General features: G+C 42.9%; 2 protein-coding genes across 3 annotated transcripts in view; one reads left to right on the forward strand and one right to left on the reverse strand.

Annotated features, from left to right (window-relative positions):
• Positions 1-924: 924 nt before the first annotated feature.
• On the reverse strand, positions 925-7,946 carry slc25a44a (solute carrier family 25 member 44a). Its single transcript, XM_061894609.1, has 4 exons — positions 7,707-7,946; positions 4,030-4,748; positions 3,822-3,949; positions 925-1,826 (listed from the first exon to the last, which is right to left on the reverse strand). The coding sequence occupies exons 2-4, from the start codon at positions 4,661-4,663 to the stop codon at positions 1,635-1,637; spliced, it is 954 nt and encodes a 317-aa protein (XP_061750593.1). The 5' UTR covers positions 4,664-4,748; positions 7,707-7,946; the 3' UTR covers positions 925-1,634.
• A 2,853-nt stretch (positions 7,947-10,799) lies between these two features.
• ireb2 (iron-responsive element binding protein 2) overlaps positions 10,800-12,834 on the forward strand; it is a 33,466-nt gene continuing 31,431 nt past the window's right edge. The window contains exon 1 of one of the 2 annotated variants that reach the window (XM_061894627.1): positions 10,800-10,919. In XM_061894627.1, the coding sequence (XP_061750611.1) occupies positions 10,895-10,919 (25 nt within the window). In that variant the 5' untranslated portion in view covers positions 10,800-10,894. The remainder of the gene's footprint in view (positions 10,920-12,834) is intronic. The other variant, XM_061894626.1, reaches the window with a different exon arrangement.

Raw genomic sequence — 12,834 nt, forward strand, 5'->3', positions numbered from 1 at the left:
TCAGCTTTGGGCTAAATGGACTGCTGCGGTGCTCAGTTGTAATACACTTTTCCACCACTTGTGGCAGTAATGACAATCTCAAACAGAAGTCTGGAGGTTGTCATAGAGAAGTTTCTTAAGCACAAAGAATGTAACTGAAGTGGTGAAGCTATATTTTCATTTGCAATTAAACTTATTGAGAATAATTTTTTGAAATTATTTATTTACAATTTTATGAGTACCTTCTTTCGCAGTATATTTGATTAGTATTTATTTTTTATCAGCCTGACCCGAGCCTAGATAATTATCTTAGATATCAACACATGGTACTTTATGACAAGGTTTAAACTGTAAGCAGGTTATGTACAATTATTGATTAAGATTCAAATTAAGAGCAAGATTACAAATTCAGTGTCCCTAGCCCCTCTGTAATTGAAAAGTTGGGCACTGAGGTCAAAAATGTTCTGAGCCCCCGCTGTAAATAAACTAAAGTAGGAGTAAAATTGCCAGAGTAAAGGAGTCTTAGAAGAAATATAATGAAATTCAATAGATAGTACTACTGATGTACTAAAATACTATTTAGCCATCTTCTTCCGCTTATCCGAGGTCAGGTGGCGGGGGCAGTAGCCTAAGCAGGGAAGCCCAGACTTCCCTCCCCCCATCCACTTCGTCTAGCTCCTCCCAGGGGATCTCAAGGCTTTCCCAGGCCAGCTGGGAGACAGTTTCCCAACATCCTATGGATATGGAGGAGCAGTGGCTTTACCTTGAGCACCTCCCCCTATCTCTAAAGGAGAGCCCCGCCACCTAACAGAAACTGAACTCATTTCGGCCGCTTGTATCCAAGATCTTGTCCTTTCGGTCATAACCCAAAGCTCATACTCATACTATTCATTTTCATAAAATCTCTTTTTTGGTAGTTCAAGAAAAATGGCTTAAATGACCATCCTCTGTACAGATTGTTTTATTCATGTCATTCACCCACAGTTACAGCAAACATTCCTAGAAAGGCATACAATACAGTACAGTAGGTAGTCGGTGGATTTAAGTGAGAAGCTCAGCACCAGTCCATCAATGCTCCTCATTGAAGTGCTGCTATTTAAAAAAAAATAAATCCAGTTCAAACAGGCACCGAAAAGCGTCCTTGCGTTTTTAACGAAAGACAGTTTTTGTTGTGGTTCTTGTTCTGGCTCGTTAACTTGTTGGTGCTTTGTGTCATAAAAATTAGACACAAACAAAATATGAAGGTTTGTGTGTGTGTGTGTATACAGTATATATTTAAAAAGTTCATAGAACTGCAGCACATATAATAAAACAGTGAATTTGCTATTTAGGTGTCCTGAAACATATTTTTGTCTTTACACAGGTGCATTCTATTTTTTTTTTTTTTTGAAGTATGGTCACTGGAATGCACACTAGACATCTGCTGTGCTCTCAAGGCAGATTTTGGCACAAAAAAAAAAAAATCCACATGGAGGTTCTGCCGTCTAAAAAGTTGTAACACTTAATGTTGCAAATCTCACATATAATGAACAGCAGTTTGTAATCACTCTACGGTCCATTTTTAAAGAGATTTCAAAATAAAGTTTGTACATTTTTGGCAGTGTCTTGGCCTAGTGGTAACGCTGCGATGAGGTAAAAATGCGGCGAGAGGCTCTTCACCAGTGCCTGGAGTCGACCAGGTCTGCCCGGAGGCTGAGCCTCTTGAGGGTCTCGTAGCCCACTACGATGAGCACCGACGTAGGCATGGCGGAGATGATGCGGGCCGACAGCCCTTTGGTCATAGCCCACACGCCCTCCTCCGCCAGCAGCTGCTTGAAGGTCTCCACCACCGACGAGCGGCCTTCCAACTGGTAGGAGAACAAGGTAACAAAGTCTCTTGAATGCATCAATCGGAATAAAGACAAGCTAACAAAAAAAAAAATCGGAGCGCATGACTTTTTTTTACTCTTCATTTTTGGAGACTTTTTATCCAAGAAGAGACTGAGGGCAGCAGGAAGATTGAGCACTTTGGAATTTAATAATGTCCACATCTGACACAGCCACTTGGTAAACTAATGTTATGGCCACTTTTAGACGGTGTCTATCGTTGAATGTCTAACTAGTCCCTACTTTTATCAATGGAAAACCGTAAATCGCAAGGAGAGGATTAACTTAATTGAAAAAGAGACTGAGCGCAGAGGAGATGGGAGAATAATTATTCAGCTTCCAGAGCTATCACACAGCAACAGGGTAAGCTAAAGTTAGTATCCTAAAATGACAGCAAATACAACCTGCTTTTATTAGCGGAAAATAATCGACCACAAGGAGATAGATTTTATCCAAAAGGAGAATGAAACGCAGCTGTACAGTTGAACACGGATGTAGGGAGAAGTACAGAGCGCCAATAAACCTTAAAAGGCACTGCATTTGCGTACCAGCACAATCACATAATACCTACGGCTTTTCACACACACAAGTGAATATAATACTTGGTCAACAGCCATACAGGTCACACTGAGGGTGGCCGTATAAACAACTTTAACACTGTTACAAATATGCGCCACACTGTGAACCCACACCAAATAAGAATGACAAACATTTCGGGAGAACATTCGCGCCGTAACACAACATAAACAGAACAGAACAAATACCCAGAACCCGTTGCAGCACTAACTCTTCCAGTACGCTACAATATACACCCCCCACTACCCCCCTCAACCTCCTCATGCTCTTTCAGGGAGAGCATGTCCCAAATACCAAGCTGCTGTTTTGAGGCACGTTAAAATATATAATGCACTTTGTGACTTCAATAATAAATATGGCAGTACCATTTTGGCATTTTTTTCCCATAACGTCAGTTGATTTATTAAGGAAAACCTTGTTACATTGTTTAATGCATGCAGCGGGGCATCACAACAAAATTGGGCATAATATTATGTTAATTCCACGACTGTATATATCGGTATCGGTAATTAAGAGTTGGACAATATCGGAATATCGGATACCAGAAAAAAAGCCATTATCGGACATCTCTAATACTAGCTGCTTCTATCAACGGAAAAGCATCAATCACATTGAAGGGACTCATTTTATCCATAAAGAGACTGAGGGCAAAGCAGATTGGAGAATAATAATGGAGAGTCCAAAGCTAATACACAGCAACAGGTTAGGCACATTTTAGTATGTGTGTATTTTTTTTACTACTTTTAGCCAATCCGAAATTACTATAAATAGTACCTGCTTTTATCAATGGAAAAACATCAATTGCAAAGAGACATTCATCCAAGACGACACTGAGGGCAGAAGAAATTAAGGTATACTAATGCAGGATCCAGAGAAAATGCACAGCACCAGAGTAAGCTAACGCTAGCATGCGTGTTTGTTCCTTTTTTGGCCCAGAGTCCTCAAATGTGAAAATTTCTTCACTTCAACTAAAAACAGTAACCGTAATCAGTCACATTTTCTGATGGAAAAGCATTGTTAAATAAAATAGGGAAAATGCAAAGTTAAGTTTGTTTTACTACTAATGGTGTTCAACTTATTTTTTTTAAATGAAAACAAAAGTGAAGGGACCCGTAGGTGTTTGGTTGCAAAGTTGACTAAAAAGTTAGCATGTTAACAGTAATATTGCTGCCTGAGGCCAATTAGTGGTCAAGAAACTGATTGTTTTGTTCTCGTCTACAGACGTGGCCAATAATACTGTAGTATTGGTATTTTTAGTCCATTTAGCCTTTTTTGTGCTTGAAAGTGCTTAATTTAGTGCAAAATTACGTAGAATACGCTTGTTACCGATAACACAAAGATATTAAAAATCGCTGCAGTAAAAATGATAGCCAATTTGAACTTGGTGGCTGGGAGCGTACCTGCACCCTCGCTCGGACAACGTCCATGGGGTTGGTGATGGTGGAGGCGGTGGCAGCAGCCATGGGACCTGCCAACCCTTGCAGAATGAGGTGGGGGCACTCGCTGGGTGCGATCAAAGACAGCTTTTCTAATTAAAAAAGAGACAATAAAAAGGCACAAAAGCAGCATCAATGTCAATTTAAACCGATGTTCACTGATTGGATTTACCTGTGTAAAAGTGATAAAAAGGCCACCAGAGGGCACTGTTTGGGATGTAGGTGAGCAGCGAAGCCACGTAGCCCCTGTAGAAGCCCCTCAAGCCATCCGCCGCAAAGATTTGTACCGAAATCTCCCTGGTCTGCCCAAAAGTGAGTCTGCGTTTTGTGGTGCTCAGCATCATTTTGGGTTTGGCCCTGAAGCGAGTCATGTGCTCGCTCTGCCCTTGCATCATCAGGTGCTGCGATACCACGTCTATAGGCACCGTGATGGTCTGCGCCACCAGGGACGCCGCCCCGCCCGCCACCACCGACTTGAGCGTGTTGCTGGCCGAGTACTGGGACACGTACTTGCGCGCCAGCTCGTAGGTGGTGATGTACGCCTGGCCCGAGAGCAGCGTGAAGGTGTTGACCATGAAGCCGCGGTAGAGGCCCCGCACGCCCTCGCTTCGCAGGATCTTGCAGAAGGCGTCCGCCGTGCCCGAGTAGAGAGTCTTGCCCTTCTGCACCTGCAGCCGGGTGCGGATGAGGCTGGCAGGGTACACGGTGGCCCGCGTTGTCAATGTCATGAGCAGGCCCAGGGAGTAGAACTTCCTCTTGTCCAGGTCCTCCCATTCGATAATCCGGATGGCTCCTTTTTGCTGCATGGTGTTGTCCGGCCGTGCCAGGGCCGCACTGCTGCACCCCTAAAGCCTCACGTCTGAGGTCCTCCACCCTCGAGCACCATCACAACTGCACGACACAACAGATGCAGAATCACAATAGATTGTTTGAAGACAGGATCTAACATGCAGGTGCTAATCATTTGCATTCAAACAATAATTTGCTTTGCCTTCTGGCAGTGGTGCCCACATTTTTTCTAGCAAGGGCCGCATTAATAAAATTTGACGGATTACGGCGCCACTTTTATTACATTTTGTACATTAAAATATACTGAAACCGATACAATATAGGCCAATCAATATATGGTATACTATCTGAAAACAACATTCACCTCTTAGCTTTGTGTTAACAGAAACAAAGCATACTTACTCTATTTGCTGTACCATAGGGCGCATCTGGTTATAAGGCGCACTGCCGATGAGCGGGTCTATTAAGGTCTTTTTTTATACAATAGGCGCATTAAAAGGAGTTATATTATGATTTTATTTCTAAGTTTAAAACACTTCCCTGTGGTCTACATAACATTCACACACAATTCCTCCCAAAATTTCATTTTCTAGTTTTTTTGTGTATAATATTCTAATCCATTATGTTTTTATTCTGTCTTTAGAATGTGCCGTGGGCCACTTTGGACACCCCTGTCCAATGGATTATGTTGTGCAATTATTAAGCAAGACTTTTGTGAGCAACACTCCAGAAAGTGGAACATGACGCGCACGCATGCACGCACGCACAAGCTGCAAACACAGTTTAACCTCCACAGACCGTCTTACAAACGTCACACCCCACCTTCGACCATATTATTTGCTCCATATTTATTCTGTAATCTTCATCGGAATGTACATCTCTCCTTTTGCAGACGAGGCTGCTGCTTGCGACACCATTAAATAGTAAATGGGTTATACTTGTATAGCGCTTTTCTACCTACAAGGTACTTAAAGCGCTTTGACACTATTTCCGCATTCACCCATTCACACACTTGATGGTGGGATCTGCCATGCAAGGCCCTAACCACGACCCATCAGGAGCAAGGGTGAAGTGTCTTGCTCAAGGACACAACGGATGTGACTAGGTTTGTAGAAGCTGGGGATTGAACCAGGAACCCTCAGGTTGCTGGCACTTAATTTTACCCACTTTGAACAATTTCCCTTGTGTATCATTAAAGTTTGTCTAATTGTAAGTTTTATAACTCTATGCTCAGTTGAGCTGGAACAGAACATTATTGACTAAATCAGGGGTGTCCAAAGTGCGGCCGGTGGGCCATTTGCGGCCGGCAGCTTGTTTTGCACATTCTAAATACATCTTGCATCACAAGATTACGCAGAAAAACAAAACTATGCAGTTTTGGGAGACATTGTAGGTGAATGCGAAAATGTGCAGGCCGCTAAATTGCGCCAGTCGCTAAAATGCACAGGTCAAATTAAAAATGCTAATGCTAGCATGCTAACAGGCCGGGTGTTGACGCGCAGTGTCTCAGGGAAGTCGACGGCAGCTTTATGGGCGGCACAAGCTCAGCTGATGATATCCAGTAAGAAGCGACTTTTTAACCACAATTTTCTCACCAAAACCTGCTGGTTGACATGTGGTCGGGATCCATGTCCGCTGTGATCCATAGGGAAGTTTCACCTCCAGGAATTTTAAACAAGGAATCACCGTGTGTTTGTGTGGCTAAAGGCTAAAGCTTCCCAACTCCACCTACTACTGTGACTTCTCCAATATTAATTGAACAAATTGCAAAAGATTCAGCAACACATATCTCCAAAATACTGTGTAATTATGCCGTTAAAGCAGACGACTTTTAGCTGTGTGTGTGCGCAGCGCTTATATTCCTAACAGCCCGTGATGTCAAGCGTACACGTCGTCATTACGCGACGTTTTCAAGAAAAACTTTCAAGAAATTTAAAATTGCAATTTAGTAAACTAAAAAGGCCGTATTGGCATGCGTTGCAATGTTAATATTGCATCATTGACATATAAACTGCGTGGTGGGTAGTAGTGGGTTTCAGTAGGCCTTTAATGTCCAGCAGATGTCAGTAATTAGTGACACAGTATCAATACAGTTTTGCAATGTGTCTAAATGCTCCATGACGCCTCATCAACCCATCACTAGTGTTCATGTTTATGTTATTGATGTTTTGTGAGGCTGAGCCAATCAGTGGGCACGATACTGCACAGTGCGGTCTGATTGTTTGGGCCCCGTTTAGTGGCCATTATTACAGAAGTACTGGTATTTTTAGTTCATATAACCAATTTCATGCTTAAGAATGCTTTCCATCCATCCATTTTCTACCGCTTATTCCCTTTCGGGGACGCGGGGGGCGCTGGCGCCTATCTCAGCTACAATCGGGCGGAAGGCGGTGTACACCCTGGACAAGTCGCCACCTCATCGCAGGGCCAACACAGATAGACAGACAACATTCACACACTAGGGCCAATTTAGTGTTGCCAATCAATCTATCCCCAGGTGCATGTCTTTGGAAGTGGGAGGAAGCCGGAGTACCCGGAGGGAACCCACGCATTCACGGGGAGAACATGCAAACTCCACACAGAAAGATCCCGAGCCTGGATTTGAACCCAGGACTGCAGGAACTTCGTATTGTGAGGCAGACGCACTAACCCCTCTGCCACCGTGAAGCCTTAAGAATGCTTTATTTACGGCAAACTTGCGTATAATATGCTTTACTGCCGATAACGAGAAGCTATAATATACGTTGCGTTCAGATAGTTTGGCATATATTGATTGACCTGTATGGTGTTAGTATCTTTAATGTACAAAACAAATATCGAAGTGGCCCCTGCATCCTTCATTTTTTATTTATTTATGCAGCCTTTGCTGGGAGAAATTCGGCCAGCCCTGCACTAAAGAAAAAGACTAATGTCGCCATGTTTGTTACAAGAAGTCAGCTGGAGGCCAGGCACGTGCAATGTCAGAGTACTGCTCGCTAGCGGGCTAGCGGCTAACAACATAGCCACGTTTACTTATGGCAGATCGCAAACTAATCTTTAAAAAGCACGGGTTTAACTTACCCGTTTAGAGGCCTGGTGTGTCGGATCTCTCCTGCTTGACGTCTCACTCTGTCATCCGGCCTGCAGTGCAGTACGATGGTGGGTCATGTCTCCTTCCGTCCATGACTGCTGCTTCCCTGTTTGCTAATCAAAGGTGAAAGGTCATCGAGGAGCTGCTTGTTATTTTTGTGTTTTTTTTCCCACATCATATTTTTTTCTTGCGGTAAAAAAACCCCACTAACACTTCGATCACAAGACTATTTCATTAAAAGAGTTTACTTTTATGGACTTTACTGACGGAATGTTGCAACGCTTCGTGATGCATTCGGGTTCGACTCGTAATTGACAGCACAACTTTTAAAACCATGTCACACGTTGCAGTTTAAAAACGAGATATAGTTTATTAAAGCACATGTGGTATCTGTTTAAGTTTTTCAATGTATTGTGCAAAAGTGACTTGAATATTTATTTTTTACTACGAAGACACATAATTGTAATTTAAAATAACGAAGGGTCTTTGAATATTACATCACGACAATGGGGTTTTAAAGGAGAACTGCGCTGAATATGAGTGTGAATGTTGTCTGTCTATCTGTGTTGGCCCTGCGATGAGGTAGCGACTTGTCCAGGGTGTATACCGCCTTCCGCCCGATTGTAGCTGAGATAGGCACCAGCGCCCCCCGCGACCCCAAATGGAATAAGCAGTAGAAAATGGATGAATGGATGCACTATAGTGATTGATTAATTGAAACTTTTATTAGTAGATTGCAGAGTACAGTACATATTCCGTACAGTTGACCACTAAATGGTAACACTCGAATAACGTTCCGGTGTTACTAAGTTTAAAGTCACACGTTAAGGTAACGTGTGGAGTTCCCCAGGGTTCGGTCCTTGGCCCTGCACTCTTCAGCATCTACATGCTGCCGCTAGGTGACATCATACGCAAATACGGTATTAGCTTTCACTGTTATGCTGATGACACCCAACTCTACATGCCCCTAAAGCTGACCAACACGCCAGATTGTAGTCAGCTGGAGGCGTGTCTTAATGAAATTAAACAATGGATGTCCGCTAACTTTTTGCAACTCAACGCCAAAAAAACGGAAATGCTGATTATCGGTCCTGCTAGACACCGAACTCTATTTAATAATACAACTCTAACATTTGACAACCAAACAATTAAACAAGGCGACACGGTAAAGAATCTGGGTATTATCTTCGACCCAACTCTCTCCTTTGAGGCACACATTAAAAGCGTTACTAAAACGGCCTTCTTTCATCTCCGTAATATCGCAAAAATTCGCTCCATTCTGTCCACTAAAGACGCTGAGATCATTATCCATGCGTTTGTTACGTCTCGCCTCGACTACTGTAACGTATTATTTTCGGGTCTCCCCATGTCTAGCATTAAAAGATTACAGTTGGTACAAAATGCGGCTGCTAGACTTTTGACAAGAACAAGAAAGTTTGATCACATTACGCCTGTACTGGCTCACCTGCACTGGCTTCCTGTGCACTTAAGATGTGACTTTAAGGTTTTACTAATTACGTATAAAATACTACACGGTTTAGCTCCATCCTATCTTGTCGATTGTATTGCACCATATGTCCCGGCAAGAAATCTGCGTTCAAAGGACTCCGGCTTGTTAGTGATTCCCAAAGCCCAAAAAAAGTCTGCGGGCTATAGAGCGTTTTCCGTTCGGGCTCCAGTACTCTGGAATGCCCTCCCGGTAACAGTTCGAGATGCTACCTTAAAACTCATTTGTATACTCTAGCCTTTAAATAGACTCCCTTTTTAGACCAGTTGATCTGCCGTTTCTTTTCTTTTTCTTCTATGTCCCACTCTCCCTTGTGGAGGGGGTCCGGTCCGATCCGGTGGGCATGTACTGCTTGCCTGTGTATCGGCTGGGGACATCTCTGCGATGCTGATCCGCCTCCGCTTGGGATGGTTTCCTGCTGGCTCCGCTGTGAACGGGACTCTCGCTGCTGTGTTGGATCCGCTTTGGACTGGACTCTCGCGACTGTGTTGGATCCATTGTGGATTGAACTTTCACAGTATCATGTTAGACCCGCTCGACATCCATTGCTTTCCTCCTCTCTAAGGTTCTCATAGTCATCATTGTCACCGACGTCCCACTGGGTGTGAGTTTTCCTTGCCCTTATGTGGGCCTACCGAGGATGTCGTGGTGGTTTGTGCAGCCCTTTGAGACACTAGTGATTTAGGGCTATATAAGTAAACATTGATTGATTGATTGATTGATTTACAATTATTATACTGGCTCACCTGCACTGGCTTCCTGTGCACTTAAGATGTGACTTTAAGGTTTTACTACTTACGTATAAAATACTACACGGTCTAGCTCCAGCCTATCTTGCCGATTGTATTGTTCCATATGTACCGGCAAGAAATCTGCGCTCAAAGGACTCCGGCTTATTAGTGATTCCCAGAGCCCACAATCCAAGGTTCTCATAGTCATCATTGTCACCGACGTCCCACTGGGTGTGAGTTCTCCTTGCTCACTGGGTGTGAGTTTTCCCTGCCCTTATGTGGGTTCTTCCGAGGATGTCGTAATGGTTTGTGCAGCCCTTTGAGACACTTGTGATTTAGGGCTATATAAATAAACATTGATTGATTGTGTTTTTTGGATGTTTTAAGAATGTTTTATAGGAAAAAATAGAGCGGCTCTCATTGTTAGCTGCAGCTAAATAAACACCTGCAAAAGTCTGACTTTGCAGGTGTTTATTTACGAGTTAGAATGCATTATACAAAGAAAAACATGCGTCCTTGTCTTATATAAAGATTTTGGATGATAGCAAATAAATTGCAATTCCCCTAAGTTTAAAGTCACACAAATCTTTATTAAAATACCAAATAAGGAGAAATTTGGAGTTAATTTATAACATTTTTCTCAACCATAATTTCACTGCAAGCCTTTGTTGTACAGGTGAATTACATATACTAGATACTGTCCTTTTCTCATCCATACCGATCTTGCTCTGTATTGACTGATTGATATTTGAGTCAAATAAAGCAGTTTTATGCTTTTATTTCTAAAAGGGCGCCGCTCCTCAGCAGTGCTTTTACAGTGAAGGCGTAGCCGTAATTCACTTGGTGGGCGTGGCTGCTGCGCTCTGCCCTCTGATTGGTCCGTCAAGTGTCGCCGTTGTGCTGCTCGCTCGGATGAGTCGTGTTGATTCCATAAGTCATCATGGCGCTCTCTTCCACAGGCAAAGGTAAAGAGGAGTCTTCTTCTTTATACCTCCGCGCTTGTTGTCATGTCCCCCGACTGTTATCCGGCCGACACACCGGTTTCTGGCCACAGTCACCATTCTGTTTAAAACGAGCGGCGGCTTTTGTTTAATGATATTTAAATGTCCGATGTCAAGCACCGGGACATAATGAAGCTAACACTACACGACTAGACCGCTCGGTTTAGCGTTCGAATTGAGCCAGTACCCTCCAAGCAGTTACTTATCCATTACATGTTTTGTTCATTTGCGTTAAACATTTTAATGTCTTTATCTTTACCGTCAGTTGTTAGAGCAGCAGCGGAGTGATAAGTAGTTAGCGAGTGGGCTTCATGATAAGGTTAGCACTCTCATGCTAGCTTGTGTCGCCTTCAATGGGGCTCATAATATACACTAGTCCATCCATCTCTACCGCTTATTCCCTTTTGGGGTCGCGGGGGGCGCTGGTGCCTATCTCAGCTACAATCGGGCGAAAGGCGGTGCACACCCTGGACAAGTCGCGACCTCATCGCAGGGCCAACACATATAGACAAACAACATTCACACTCACATTCACACCTTAGGGCCAATTTATTCTTAATATTGTATTGCAAGTATTCATTTCGGACATTTTTAAAGAGGGGGGAAAACAGGACAACAAACGAGTAATGAAAATTCATTTTATAATATGTGTTTTGAACATGTATCCTCCATCAAAACCGCTCTAAAACAACACCTCCAGGCAACTTCAACCCTTTACTAATACCCTCCTCCATTCACATCCCATCTGCCCAGGTTCTAAATAACCTAATGTAAATAATCAAATGTACTTCTAATGTATTTACTTGCTCTTATGCTATCTGAACTCACTATGTTCTCAGCTGGCTGTACATATCCTATTAAGTAAGACCTACACTGTTTCAATGTCCACTTCTCTGTTGATGCAATTGTTGATGACTGAAGTACTGATATCAACCAAAGCTCCTCATCCCACGCCCCGGATTGTAAATAATGTAAATAATTCAATGTATATACTATGATGATTAACCTGTGTGATGACTGTATTATGCTCATAGTATATAATTGTACCATGAATTGATTAACGTGGACCCGGACTTAAAGGGGAACATTATCACAATTTCAGAAGGGTTAAAACCAATAAAAATCAGTACCCAGTGGCTTATTTTATTTTTCAAAGTTTTTTTCAAAATTTTACCCATCCCGGAATATCCCTAAAAAAAGCTTTAAAGTGCCTGATTTTCGCTATCTGTGAAGCCACCGTCCATTTTCCTGTGACGTCATCCAGTGATGCCAATACGGATAGCACAGCAAGATATAGCGACATTAGCTCGGATTCAGACTCGGAATTCAGTGGCTTAAGCGATTCAACAGATTACGCATGTATTGAAACGGATGGTTGGAGTATGGAGGCAGATAGCGAAAACGAAATTGAATAAGAAACTGAATCTATTGAGCGAATAGCTATTGGCGCTATTCGGCAATGTCTGCCTTAGCATCGCCGGTAAAATGTGCAGACCAACGATCGGAAGTTTCGCATCTTGTGACACTGGATCAACTTAAATCTGTCGATTGGTAAGTGTTTGTTTGGCATTAAATGTGGATGGAGGGAAACGCTGGATGAAAATATAGTTTCAAATGTACATACAGCTAGCCTAAATAGTATGTTAGCATTGATTAGCTGGCAGTCATGCCGCGACCAAATATGTCTGATTAGCACATAAGTCAATAACATCAACAAAACTCACCTTTGTGATTTCATTGACTGTATCGTTCGAAATGCTTCTGCAGGTTATCCATACACCTCTGTGCCATGTCTGCCTTAGCATCGCCGGTAAAATGTGCTGACACTCCGGCACATTCAATGGGGGTCTGGCGGCAGATTTCTTTGACTTTATCGTTG

Source organism: Nerophis ophidion, linkage group LG03, assembly GCF_033978795.1.
Source record: "Nerophis ophidion isolate RoL-2023_Sa linkage group LG03, RoL_Noph_v1.0, whole genome shotgun sequence".
Taxonomy (NCBI): domain Eukaryota; kingdom Metazoa; phylum Chordata; class Actinopteri; order Syngnathiformes; family Syngnathidae; genus Nerophis; species Nerophis ophidion.